Below are 14224 nucleotides of genomic sequence, written 5' to 3' on the forward strand. Positions count from 1 at the left end.
GTAGGCCTTGGGGGTTGAGACAACAGCCCTAGCCAAGGGGAGAAAGACCTCGGCTCTCTTGGGGGCTTTTTGTCTTGCCAGAGTCCTTGAGTGTCTCCACCACAGGATGTCCTACAGTGTCCCACACCCGCGCTTTCAACTGCACTGTGCAGATCAGACTGTCCCCAGGAGAGGCCTGAGCAACGCCTGAGAGACATGTTCTCCCTAACCAGAGGCTGGAGGTCAGGACCTGTAGCCTTCATGGAACACCCCCAGCTTTCCTCAGCATCAGAGCCACCTTGCCCTTGCCTTTGCCTGCCTGGGACGAAGGGAGATCCTGGCAAGAGGGCAGTGCTGCCGAGAGCTCTGGAGTGTCCCTCTCCTCCCACAATCCCAGAACCAAGGAGGCTGGAAGGCAGCCAGTTACCATCTTTTCTGGGCTTCCCCTTCATGCTTGGTTTTAGCCAGCAGCTCCTTTCTCAGCCATGCCAGCCTCCTGCTACTTTTGTTTGACCTCCAGCATGTCAAGGTGGACCATTCTGGATTGTGAAGAGGAGATCCTTGAGCATCAAACAGCTCTCTGCTCCCGTCTTCTCTGCCAGGCTGTATCCCATGGGATTCTTCCAAGGAGGTCCCTCAGCAATCCAAAGTCTGTTTTCTCTTTGCCTTCTTCCCTTTCCTTAGGATCCTCAACTCTACCTTCTCACTCTGGATTCCTCCATTCCTCACCAGTTCTTCCTTGTTTGTAAATATTGTGGTTAACCCCAGCAAAAAATTAGGCACCACCCTGCAGCTTGCTCACTACCCTCCCCCAACATTAGTGGACAAGGGAAGCGGAAAGGAAAAATAAAAGCAAGGAAGGTGGCTTGAGGGTGTGAAGCTTGGTGGGCACGACTTGAGGGTGTGCAGCCAGCAGTTCCCAAGGCTCTCCTTCTGAGTGGAGTCCCTTCACCACAAAAGGTTGTGAACTTGTACAGTGACTCTTACCAGGCAGCATCAGCACACGGCCTGCCCTGGGACATCCTCATGGAGCTGTGGGGAGAAGCTGTGGGTGGAAGGAGAGATCCCCAGCAGGGCAGGGCAGGGATCTTCTGCTTTTCAAAGGGTGATGCACTGATCAGGACTTCTCACAACTCCAGATCCCCCCCAGGACATTGGCAGAGGCAGCTTCTCAAGAAGCACATCAAGGCAGGGTTTACGTGTAATGGGAAGGGGCCTGTGCTTTCAGTCTTCTAGTCTGAGTGGCCTCAGGGGTGGAGGAAGGGTTTGGACATGGCAATTATCCTCTCAGTTTGGGAGGAGGCATTGAAAGTCCAGATGTGTTTCACTTGGAGGTTTCTAAATCTGGGATTATCAAAAATAAAAAACCTTTGGCTTACAGACATCCCCAGCGTCACCTCTCCAGGCTTATCAACAATGAATTCATGTTCCCATCAGAGCCTGCAGCCACGGAGGTGCCTCTGGGCAATGCTCTGCTGCCAGGAGTTGTATGCAAGGCAGATCTGAGCACACAGTTTGTGGGATGGGAAGTGTGAGTGCTGCCAGGGAGGAGATGTGGGGAGAAACAGCTCCAGGCAGCAGAGACATGTGCACAGAAAACTAGAAATGTCATGGCAGTGGGAATTCAGAAAGCTCCTGACCCAACACAGAGAGCTTCTTCTGAGCAAGCCTCCCTGGTCTCCCCTCCTCCCCAGCAGACCCTCTGCCCTCAAGGTGGGTGGTCCAGGGCAGGCGCTGCCTCCTCTGCAGCCAGAGCTGCAGTAGAGCGAAGGTACATCTCTCCTGACATATAAACCCCTTCCTTCTGCAGAGAAAAGGGACACAGAACAACCGGCCTGGGATGTCACCAACGTGGAGGTGCTGTGCTCTGCTGTGTAAGGAGAAGGCTTTCCCGAGTGCCAGCTGCCTTCCTCTCCTGTTCGCCATTTGCAGGGGGATCAGGGTATTACTTTGTGATTTTTTTTTCTCTTATACCTGCTGCTCTTTTTCTTGCATATGGAAGCTCCAGGCTCTGGGAGGGTTGGGGGTGTCTCAAATGCATTTTGAGACACTGACCCTGGGGGCTTTAGGCAATGCAGCACGTGGGAATTGGAAACAAGTTGAGTCTCCCTTCAAGAGATGCTGGGCACTGTCTTTCGGGCACCTGAGCATGTCCCTATGGTGAAGAGGTTGACGTGAACTTCTACCACGCTGAGGCGACTTCAGCAGGGGAGGATGGGAACTGAGTGACAACCCCATTCTCCCCCACAGGCACGCTGCTCTTATCATGTCTGGAGAGAGCCTGGAGATGGAAAATGGGGGGGGAGAAAAGTTCTGTTCTATTGGAGAGTGATTCTGACCCAGACTTTGCTGTTCAGGAGAGCAGAGTTGGAAGGGCTGGGTCGCTCCCTGGGCTCTTCCCTCTCAGACACAACTGGTCTGGGTGCTGACTCCATTGCACTGCAATAAATAGGGACAATTGTCACACGGTCACTGAGGCAAATACCTCTCACTGAACTGAAGGCACCCATTGCCAGGAACACCTACCGAATGCACGGGCTTTTTGACACCATTGCAATAGCACAGGCCTGACTTCTCTGGAAGTAAATCCTGAACTAACAAATGAAGTAAAGGAAGGCCTCCCTGAAAAAAAGAGAATTAATGGTAGTGGATACCTATGGGAAATAGTGTAAGACTTACTCAGATAAATCTGTCCTGACTTGTCAATATCTTCTCCTTTTTCAAGTCTCCCATTCCTGCTGTGAAATAATGTCCAATGCCAGCTCCATCAACCAGTTCCTCCTCATGGCATTTCCAGACACACGGGAGCTGCAGCTCTTGCACTTCTCGCTCTTCCTGGGCATCTACCTGGCTGCCCTCCTGGGCAACGGACTCATCATCACCACCGTATCCTGCGACCACCGCCTGCACACCCCCATGTACTTCTTCCTCTTCAACCTCTCCCTCCTCAATCTGGGCTCCCTCTCCACCACTCTCCCCAAAGCCATGGCCAATTCCCTCTGGAACACCAGGGCCATCTCCTACTCAGGATGTGTTGCACAGTTTTTTCTCTTTGTCTTCTTGCTCACAGCAGAATATTCTCTTCTCACCGTCATGGCCTACGACCGCTACGTTGCCATCTGCAAACCCCTGCACTACGGGACCCTCCTGGGCAGCAGAGCTTGTGTCCACATGGCAGCAGCTGCCTGGGGCACTGCTTTTCCCTATGCTCTGCTGCACACGGCCAATACATTTTCACTGCCCCTCTGCCAGGGCAATGCCGTGGACCAGTTCTTCTGTGAAATCCCCCAGATCCTCAAGCTCTCCTGCTCAGACACCTACCTCAGGGAGGCTGGGGTACTTGTGGTTGGTGTGTGTTTAGGCTTTGTTTGTTTTGTGTTCATTGTGGTGTCCTATGTGCAGATCTTCAGGGCCGTGCTGAGGATCCCCTCGGAGCAGGGACGCCACAAAGCCTTTTCCACCTGCCTCCCTCACCTGGCCGTGGTCTCCCTGTTTCTCAGCACAGTTTTTTTTTCCTACCTGAAGCCCCCCTCCATCTTCTCTCCATCTCTGGACCTGGTGATGGCAGTTCTGTATTCTGTGGTGCCTCCAGCTGTGAACCCCCTCATCTACAGCATGAGGAACCAGGAGCTCAAGGATGCCCTGAGGAAACAGATTACTTGTTGTTTTTCAGAAGCAAAAAGGAACTGCCCATCTTCTGCATGTTACTCGTAATGGAATGTCATTACTGTCACAGCAGTAGTTTTGGGAGGTAGTTTTGTTCGGTTTCTTTGGTTTTAGATTTTTTGTTGTATTAATGTTTTCAACAAAAATGCTGTCATTTCACATTTTGTTTCTATGTCAGTATCTGCCTGTCTTGTGTGCCCCACAGACTTTGTGTAAATAAGGAGCTGTGCTCTCTGTGTGTTTAAACCAAAGAAAGGACCCTGCACTGACTTGTTTGTCTGAGTTCCTTTCTCCCAGATCTTCTCTGGAGCTGCAGGGGCAGCGTCTGTGTGCTGAGGTGAAGGGGGCAGTAGCCACCCTGAGATGGGTCTGCCTCTCAGCCTCACCAGCACGACCCTGGCCACAACAGCCCACTTGCTCTGCAGAGCAGCACCACCAGTTCAGGGTCTGTGGGGAGCCTGGGGAGGGGGTGCAGGAATGGCCGTCCAGGTCAGCAGAGATGAGCTTTGTAGGGAAAAGTCTCTGTGGGGAGATGGGATGTCCCGGGAGAAGAGCAGGGCATCGTGTGTGTGCGCAGGGGGGACATGGAAAGAAAAACCCTTTGGTGTGGGTGTCAGCTCAGGTCAGGCTGCCCTTTCCCTGGGGCAAAAGGACCTTCCTGAGGATCCCCCGGGCCAGTTGTCTCTTGCTATCCCAGGGAGCAAGTTTGGCACGTGGGTCTGCAAGGTGCCTGAGGTGGGGATCTCCTCAGCATGCCGACTGGATGAACGTTCTCTGTTTGTGGCCTCTGTTTCTTGCTCTGGGACATGAAGGACACGCAGAGCGGGGTCTGGTCTGTGCCTGTGCTCCATGGACAACCTGGGGAGCTGCCCGAGGCCCATCCTCACAGAGCAGCCAATAACAACCACCATTTCCAGCACTGGCCTCTCACCTCAGCTCACAGGGGTTGCTTGTCCCTCAACAGAGGGACACCAAAGGACTAGGTCAGGAGTCCGTGTTTGCATTGTACAGAGCAGACGTAAGCATGCACATTGTGTGCATGTGGGGAGGTGATCCTGAGCAAGCACAAGGGCCATCAGCTGTTCTTAGGGGTTCCGTGAAGGCCTGTGAGACAGGCAGTGCCTTGAGGTCACTTCCCGTTGAGCATAACGTCCCCTGGGAAACACCTGAATGCAGCCCTGGGATGGGCTTCCTTGAACCAAGATCAGAAGTAGCGCCCTGGCTTGTGAAGGTGCTTTTGAGGCAACTGCTGTCTGAGTATGGGATAGTGGATGAAAGGCCATGTGGCTTGTAGAGGTGCTTGTGTTGTCCTGTTTCCAGGCAGATGTGAGTGGGCAGGAGGCAGTAGCTGGGTTGTGCAGGTGCTTTGTGATGTCACTTGTGGCTGAGGAGCTCTTAAGATCCCTTCAGCTCTCATCAAGGTTGTTGTGATGTCACATGATCCCAAACAGGGTACAGGGCCAGGGGTGTCCCCTGGCATGTGCATCTCCTTGTAATGACCCTGGTGGCACTGTAGCTAGTAGGGCAGGAGCAAGGTCATGGTTTGTGCAGGTGCCTGTGATGTCCTAGGTGGCTGAGTCCCGTCTCCTGCCAGGTTCTGGCCTGGCCGATGTGAACAGCTCCTGCCACGCTGCTCCTCCTGCCCAGGGCTGTGGCTGGAGAACAGACAGACCCGAATTTTGGGAAAGCCTTGCTGATCCAGAGCAAAGCCATGGCAGCTCCCCTACCCTCTCCTCCGCTCCTGTCCCTTCCCCTTCTTTCCCCCCTGCCTTCCACCCCTGAGCAGGCTCAGACCCCCGGTGCGGACCTGTGTGCTACATCAACTTATGTTTTGAACACCTCCACCACTTCCCTGGGCAGCCTGTTCCATGTTTGATCACTCTTTCAGGAAAGAAAATTTTCCTCACCTGTAAACTAAACCTCCCCTGGAGAAACTTGAGGCCATTTCCTCTTGTCCTACCGCTTGTTACTTGGGAGAAGATCCCAACACCCAGTTCACTACTACCTCCCCTCAGGTAGTTGTAGAGAGCGATGAGGTCTCCCCTCAGCCTCCTATTCTCCAGACTAAACCACCCCAATTCCCTCAGCTGCTCCTCATAAGACCTGTTCTCCAGACCCTTCACCACCTTCTCTGGACACGCTCCAGCACCTCAATGGCTTTCTTGCAGTAAAGGGCCCAAAATTGCACACAGGATTCTAGGGGCAGCCTCACCAGTGCAGAGTAAAGGTGCAGGATCACCTCCCCACTTCTGCCGGCCACCTTCTTTCTGATACAGGCCAGGATGCTATTGGCCTTCTTGGCCACCTGGGCACACTGCTGGCTCATGTTCAGCCGCCTGTCGACCAGCACCCCAAGAGCCTTTTCTGTCGGGCAGCTTTCCAGCCACTCATCCCCAGCCTGTAGCGCTGCGTGGGGTTGTTGTGACCCAAGAGCAGGACTCGGGCACTTGGCCTTGTTAATCCTCACGCAATTGATCTCAGCCCATTGATCCAGCCTGGCCAGATCCTTCTGCAGAGGTCTCTACCCTCCAGCAGATCAACACTCCCACCCAATTTAATGCCATCTGCAAACTCTCTGAGGGGGCACTCGATCCCCTCATCCAGCTCATCAATAAAGATGTTAAACAAGACCGGTCCCAATACAGGGGGACACTGCTTGTGACCAGTCACCATCTGGCTCGAACTCCATTCACAGAATCACAGAATCAAAGAATGTTTGGGGTTGGAAGGAACCTCAAAATATCATCTGGTCCAACCCCCCTGCCAGAGCAGGACCACCTAGAGTACCTCACACAGGAAGGTGTCCAGGCGCCTTTTGAATGTCTCCAGAGAAGGAGACTCCACCACTTTTCTGGGCAGCCTGTTCCACTGCTCTGTCACCCTCACAGTGAGAAATTTTTTCCTTATGTTTATTGGATTATTCTTTAGGGGTTTTATAGCTTATGCTACAAGGGTATGATATGAATCACCAAGCCTCCTGCTAATGCGTATTTCTAATTATTGAAACCTTAAACACAAGTCAGCATATTTTTGTTGCTCTTGCAGCATCACCAGCCAGCACCATTCTTGTGGTTTATCTCTTAATCCAGATGTTCCATCACTCACGTCTGCAAAGTCATCAGGAGTCAGCAATTCGTGTTTCTCTTTGATGTAGACACTGCTGTTAATTTTGGGAGAAGAGAGGTTTCCTTATCTTAGTTGAACACTTGTTCTTCTCGCTTAGAGTAGGTGATAAGTCTTGGGTCTGGAGGTAACGATGCAACAATTATATACTAATACTGTTCTTGGCTTCCCAAAGGTCTGTGTGGTCTCACTAATCTATATCATAGTTTGAAGAATTGCTCAGCCCTATCCACCCTATGGATCTTTACCAGAAGGAATGGAGGTACGTCATGTCAGGGTTGTCAATACACAGATGGCCACAGGGTCCTGAGGGTCCAACCTAGCCCATGGGACTGTACTCATGAAGATTTAAGGATGCCGAGAGGAGATATAGTGCTTGGGAGAGAGGTTTGTTTGTGGTTAGCCTGGCTCTCATAGAAGTAGGGAAAATTGCACGACAACAACCAATCGTATTAAGAGGCCTGTTTAAAGTTATAAAACCAGTTACTACCGGGACCTGCCCCCGTGACGGGGTGGCCCAGAGAGCCTTGGTGTACGAAAGAGGTATGCCCAGATTGAACACTATTGTGACATTTTCTCAGTGACCGAAGTCACCTTCACTTCAAGCTTCCACCAGGATAACCTGTTTCCAGCGACTGTCACACTGGATTTTCTGCCACCTCTGACGTCACAGGCACCTTCACCGTGAGTTTCCACCACCATAAGCCTGCTTCCAGTGCCTTCCACAATGGATTTCCAACAACCTGTGCAATCACAATCACTGCCATGGCAAGATTCCATGAGCACAGGCCTGTGTCCAGAGCCTGCCACACCACATTATTAAACTGCCTGTGCCATCACAGGCACAATCACCACGAGCTTCCACCACCATAACACTGCTTCCAGCAACTGCCACACAAGAGTTTCAACCACTGTGACATCACAGGCACCTTCACAGCAAACTTCCACCAGCAGAAGCCTGATTCCAGTGACTGCCACACCAGATTTTAACCCTCTGTGACATCACAGGCACTTTACAGTAGCTTTCCACAACAGTGGAACATTTTCAGTGTGTGTGACATCACAGGCACCTTCTCTACAAGCTTCCACCAGCAGAGCCCTGCTTGCAGCACCTGCCACAGCTCTGACATCACAGGCACACTCTCAGCAACCTTCCATCACCATAAGCCTGCTTCCAGCGACTGCCACACCATAAATTTGAATGTCTGTGAAATCACAGGCACCATAATGGCAAAATTCCACCAGCATAAGACTGGTTCTACCACCTGCCACACCAGAGTTTTCAACCTCCTGTGAGATCACAGGCACATTCCAAACATCTTCCACCAGGATCAGAATGGTTCTACTGCCTGCCACTCCAGATTTTCAACCTCTGTGACATCACGAACACCTTCATAACAGGCTTTTAGCTGCATAAGCCTGCTTCCAGTGCCTTCCACACCAGATTTTCAACCACCTCTGACATCACTGGCATATTCTCAGCAACTTTCCCCATCACTCACCTACTTCCAGCACCTGCCCCACAGGTGTTTCAACCACCTCTGACATCACAGGCACCTTCACAGCCACGTTCCAGCACCACAAGCCTGGTTCGAGTGACTGCCACACCAGATTTTCAAACTGTGACATCACAGGCACTTTAGTCGCCTTCCACCAGCATAAGCCTGCTTTCAGTACCTGCCACACCACATTTTCAACCATATCTGACATCAGAGGCACCTTTACGGCAAGATTCCATCAGCATAGGCCTGTTTCTAGTGACTGCCACACCATGTTTTCAATCACTTCTGACATCACCTATTTCCCATCCTTTACCAAGTACATACAAAACCTGGGTATCCCACAGGCTGTCTCCTCACGGGATTGCACCTTTCAATATCAGTTGCCTTAGGCTTAGCCCAGTCCTGTGGGGTTTCACCACACCTTACAGAGAGGCAGTTACCATTCCCCCAACCCAATAATGACAGAACACCTTTACCTGCTCCTGGGGAACTTGCTTGAGCAGTGTGGTCCGGGGATTGATGGTTATTCCCAAGAAGACCTCGGTGCCAGCTGGAGGTCCTGCGATCCCCAGGATCCGCTGAGATTAGCAAGAAGTGTCCCAGTTACTGGTTATACTGGATACATAATACATAATAAACAGGTTCTCATACATAAACATGTTAATTCCTGTAACTCACTATCATCTCACTCCCTTCATCCAGTTGTGCGCAGTAGGTTCTTGAATTGAGTCAAGGGGCTGTGCTGCGACCACCCGCAGACCCCAGACTCAAATGTGCCACCCTCCAATGTCCTTCAGTCAAAGCCTTTGGCTCAAACTCTCCTTTGGTCACGATTCAAAGACTGTTAACAAAAAGTTAGAGTAATAAATCCCACCCAGCAGACATCCCTAAACAAGAACATATTATCTTTGCCCTTAACCATGAACAGACCATCGGTTAACGAACACCTCTGGTCTATGTAGCTTGGGACTCTACAGGGTATCTTAACAGAGTATATACGATTGATTTTTATACATACAATTAATTTTTATACCTGTTTGATGCCACTGGGAGAGGCTGGGGGCGAGCAGGGGGGTCTTGGAGGCTAGCGCCTTTGCAGAGATGCAGCAGGTAGAGCTGTGTCATGTCTGCCCTGACCGCTTGAGGCCACGTCCTTTAGGTGGCTTCAGGTTTTAGAAGAGTGAACTGAAATCTTTTTGTAGAAGTAATTGCTGATGGATGTGAAAAACGTCTTGTGCTATTTTTGGTTTTGGTTGGATCTGCTGCTGCGTTGGTGCTTGATGCAGAGCCCTGGGGCTTAAGGAACTGCAGGGCTGCTTTTCCTACTGCAAAGAAGCCGGGCTGTTGCCATTGCTTATCTAAGGGAATGAATTGTTACACTGAAAAAAAAGTCAGAGCTTCCAAACCCCCCTGCTTTCTAACGCTCCTCACTGAGGTGGGAGGACAGCTGCGGCCGGGTGAGCATTCCGAGATGACCGCTCAGTAACAACAGGTGTCATGAAGCAGCGTTCTTTGTTGCAGCACTGGTCAGCACTGGGGATCGCTCTGCCACAAGCGGTCTCACAAAGCAGATTAAGGACAGTTTAACTCGTGCCTATTCGTTACATCTCTCAGAACTAATTAGAATAATCAGGATTTTCCTAGAACCCATTATTATACGCTAATTTTTTGGAACCTGCACAGTTAATTATGGTAGAGGACTCTTCTCCCTCTGGTGGTCTTCTGTAGTCTTCCTCACGTTGTCCTTCTTTAACCCCAACCGGTGCACATGCTTAAGTTGTCCTTTGAACGTATTTTTGTGTCTCCTGGTCTCGTACTGTACTTGGGTATTTTTCCAAGGTCTTGTTATTTACACACGTCGATATGTCTGTATCTTCCAGACACCAAAGGCCACACAAACTGTTGTTCCTTGACACAAACACATGATCAAGTTCCCCATGCCTTAACTGGTAAAAATATCATTCTCTGACAAACAGTGTAAACTACAGACAGAGTATATAAGATCAAATGCTTCTGAAAGACAGTAGTTTAAAACAGCCAGGCTTAACACGGTAAATACAAGGAAATCTTAGCCCTCTCATTCAACCCCTTTTATTTAATCTCTGCAAACTCTTTTACAGATCTTCTAAATTCTCATACTTCATTACTTTGGCTAAGGCCCATATTCTGCGAGTAAGAGTTCTAAGCTTACACCACATATAACAATTAAATTGGTAGCGAGGCAGGGGTCGGTCTGTTCTGCCTAGTAACAGACGATGGAACAAGGGAAAATGGCCTTAAGCTGCACCAGGGGAGGTTCAGGCTGAAGATTAGGAAGAATTTCTTTACTGAAAGGGTTGTCAGGCACTGGAACAGCCAGCCCAGGGAGGGGGGTGGAGTCACCATCCCTGGAGGTGTTGAAGAGACACGCGGTGATTTCCTGGACCTTCACAGTAGTGTAGGCAGTTAGCAGCGCTTGAAATGGTCCCACCCACTTCTCATCCAAGGCAGATCCAGAAATGCTCTTGACATACACCCACCCTCCTGGTTTGTAGGAGTGAACAGGCGCATCCAGTCCTGCGGGATGACTAGATAGCACCAATTTATTAATACCTTTCAATACCAATCCCAAAGATATGACATACTGATTAATCTGAGCCTCTCCTACTCGTTGAATATTCTCACCTTTAGAGTGAGTTGGAAATGACCTGCCATACATTATTTCAAAAGGGCTAACCTTTTATTTAATTCTGGGTTTTGTTCTTCATCTTGTTATTGTTAAAAGTAAAGGTTAGTCCCACCTTAGAAAGTTTGCTTGGCAGATTTTACTCAATTGTGTCTTAATGAGGCGATTCATCTTTTCTACCTGTCCACTAGCTTGGGGTCGGGATGCCGTGTGGAGTTCCCACATTATTCCCGAATATTTACTAGCCTGTTGAACTACTTGACATACAAAATGAGGTCCTCGATTCGAGGACATTGTCTCAGGTACCCTCAATCTTGGAATAATTTCTCTTAGGAAGTTCTTAGTTACTTCCCTGCCCTTATTAGTTCTCCATGGAAAGGCTTCAGGCCATCCTGAAAAGGTGTCAGTTGGTACTAAGAGGCATCTGGACCCTCCTTTTCTAGGGAATTTCGAAAACTCTATTTGCCACCCTCAGCCTGGTACGTTCCCTTTTCCTGTGTTCCCAAATTTAACTCTAGTCTCTGTCTTTGGGTTATTTCTTAAACAGAGCTCACACCTCTCGGTAAATGACTTGATTTCTGTAACGTCTTTCTGGCCACAGATTGTCGAGATAAAAAGATGTAGAGTGCCTCTGTTCCCCAAAGAGTTTGACCATGTTCTGACTTTACCAAATGCCATCAAATATGAAAGGGAACTACTATTCTCCCATCTTGAGTTTTAACCCACCCTTATAGTTCTGTTTGTGCATCTAAACCTTTTCTTAATTTTGGATCCTTGTCGTCATCCTTTACCTGTTCTGGTAGTGGCAAAGTTCTTTCAGGAATTAAATTTAATACTTCGCTTGGTTCTGCAGCCTCCTTTGCCCCTCGGTCTGCCAATTTATTTCCCAGTTCTTGGGCAGTATTCCCTTTCCGATGTCCTCTGCAGTGCATAATAGCTACTGCAGTTGGTGAGGGCACAGCATCTAACAATCTCAAAACAACATCTGCAGGTTTAATATGGTTTCCTTCTGCAGATGAAAGTCCTCTTTCCTTCCAAATAGCTCCACGGGCGTGTGCAACTCCAAAAGCACACTTGAAGTCTGTCCGGATCGTTACCCTTTTATCTTTCCCTGGCTCTGGGGCTCTCAGCAGAGCTCTTATTTCCTCCGGGTGGGCTGACGTTTCTTTGGGTAGAGACTTAGCTTCAACTACCTGTTCCTCTGTAGTTACCGTTACCCAGCCATCCTTTTCCCATTTGGAATGAAGCTGCTCCCTGCTCCCAGGTTCCAGTTGGCATCTTCTTTCAGGTCCAGTCTGCTCACCGGCCGATTCCTCGTCCTGCTTGGAGGAGGCTGTCCTGTAAGGCCTAGCAGGTTGCCTGGGCACCTTCACCCTTCAGAGCTGCTTCCCATGGCCCCACTCGTGTCAGTCTCCTGAGGACATCAAAGTCTTCTCCTCTGCAGTCCCAGGTCTGTGTTCTGCTGCTGGCCTTCCTCGCGCCCCTCTCCTGCCTGGGACCCCCCTATTTCCTGGTCACAACAGCCAAGGCTGACACGGATTATAGCGTCCCTGAGCAGCTCTTCCTTGTTTGCCAGGACCAGGTCCAGGGGAGCATCCCCCTTGGTGGCCCTTGTAGCATCTCTGCTCAGAAGTCATCCCAGCAGCCTCCACACTGTTGGCACTGGGTGGCTTTGTATGGCCAGGGGCTGCCAGGGCCCTTCCCGTTCCCAACAGGAACCTGCTCATCAACCTGGACACTCCCAGACCTTTTCTGCCTACCCGCCCTCATCAAGTAGTTCATAACTGCCAAGACAGTGTCACCCTCACTGTCTTCTCCTCTAACCCTCACTCACACAAGCTAATGCAAACTGTTGCCCGTCTTGTAGCGGAGCTTCATGTATCTGAGCTGCTCCTTCACACTGGGGGCATCCCCCCACCCTCATCCTCCTTGCCACTGCCCCTGGCACAGCCTGTATCCTTCCAGCGCAGCACCAGCGCTCAGCAAGCTGTCCCACCACGCCTTGTTTAGTGCAGAAATGTCACAGGGCTGTGACAAGCCATGGGGGCTCCTCCTGGCCGTCTGTATTTCGGCCACAGCCCCTCAGCTGTGTCACCGTAGGGGAGCACAGACTTCTCAGAGGGAAACCTGGGCACTGATCCTGACCAGAACACCATTGTACCTCGGGCAGTTAGTGCTGTGCTGCGCTGTGCTGCACGTACAGCGTGGCCTTCAAACCCGCGCTGTGCTGCCCAGATCCCTTGGGAGCAGGACAACCTCAGCAGCATGTGGTCACACAAGAGCCTGGAGGCAGCTCCCACTCTCTACCGGACATTACGCCTCCTGCGTGGCCTTGCCTCTACCTAACACAGCACCAAATAGTTCTCACTCAAACATCATTTCCATTTGACTGTAGAGGTGATCAATACAGTTGTTTCCTTGTAAGAAAATCCTATAGCAGCTGGAATGACCAAAACTGGGGCCTGTCCTCTATGGATGGGGTCTGCATGGTTTGCTGCATTCAGGTCGAAGGCCCGTTCAGTGCCACATGCCCTGGGGTTCCCATCAGTTAAAGGGACCTACGATTATCTGCATGATTCTTTCCTTATAATGTCAGTGCTAATCAATATGGGTTTAAAAGATACCTCACAGAGTCTGAGTGCTGTTCTTACTGGAATTCTGATGAACGAGTGCCTTCTAGTTCAGCGCCCTTGGATGCAGCCTCTCCAGTCCCGCGGCCTGGGAAGAGTGCAGTTTGCTCAAGCAACCCCTGCCTTGAGCCCCATCCACCCCTGTTTGTTCTCCTCCAGAGTCCCTGCCTCAAAGCTCAAAAGCCTTGGAGACCTTGCTGGTGGCAACTGAGGCAAAGGGGTCACAGACCAAATCAGATCTATCCACACCTGCTCTCACTAAATTCAGCAGAGGTCCTATATTATCGCTTTTTCTTCTTTAACAGTTCCTGAAGGACCAAAAATTCATCTTGGTGCCCTTGAATTCCTTTTTGAGTTCCAGTTGGGTTATGATATGGACCCTTACTGTGCTTGGAGGACGCTGTCCTGGAAGACACAGTATCCAGGCACACGGTTAACATTCTTGGTCTTTGCATGGATTTTATCCTCAAGGAGCCGGTAAAGATCCCTGTGTGATCTGCTTTGTGCTCATGCAATGCCTGACGCTGCTGGGCAGAGAAGGGACAGACCCTGTCACTCTCCTGGCATCTGAGGACTCATCAATCGTATCAGTCAATGGCACACGGGCACCAAGTCAAGCTCTCATCGATGCTGTCTGGGGCCTCTGTGACACACCTGCC

General features: G+C 50.5%; 1 protein-coding gene across 1 annotated transcript; it reads left to right on the top strand.

Moving 5' to 3' along the window:
• The first annotated feature begins 2727 nt into the window (after positions 1–2727).
• On the top strand, positions 2728–3693 carry LOC147412974 (olfactory receptor 14C36-like). The gene has a single exon (XM_086480841.1). The coding sequence runs from the start codon at positions 2728–2730 to the stop codon at positions 3691–3693; it is 966 nt and encodes a 321-aa protein (XP_086336967.1).
• The last annotated feature ends 10531 nt before the right edge of the window (positions 3694–14224 follow it).

The sequence above is a fragment of the Leptosomus discolor genome, unplaced genomic scaffold (genome assembly GCF_034619465.1).
Source record: "Leptosomus discolor isolate bLepDis1 unplaced genomic scaffold, bLepDis1.hap2 HAP2_SCAFFOLD_35, whole genome shotgun sequence".
Taxonomy (NCBI): Eukaryota; Metazoa; Chordata; class Aves; order Leptosomiformes; family Leptosomidae; genus Leptosomus; species Leptosomus discolor.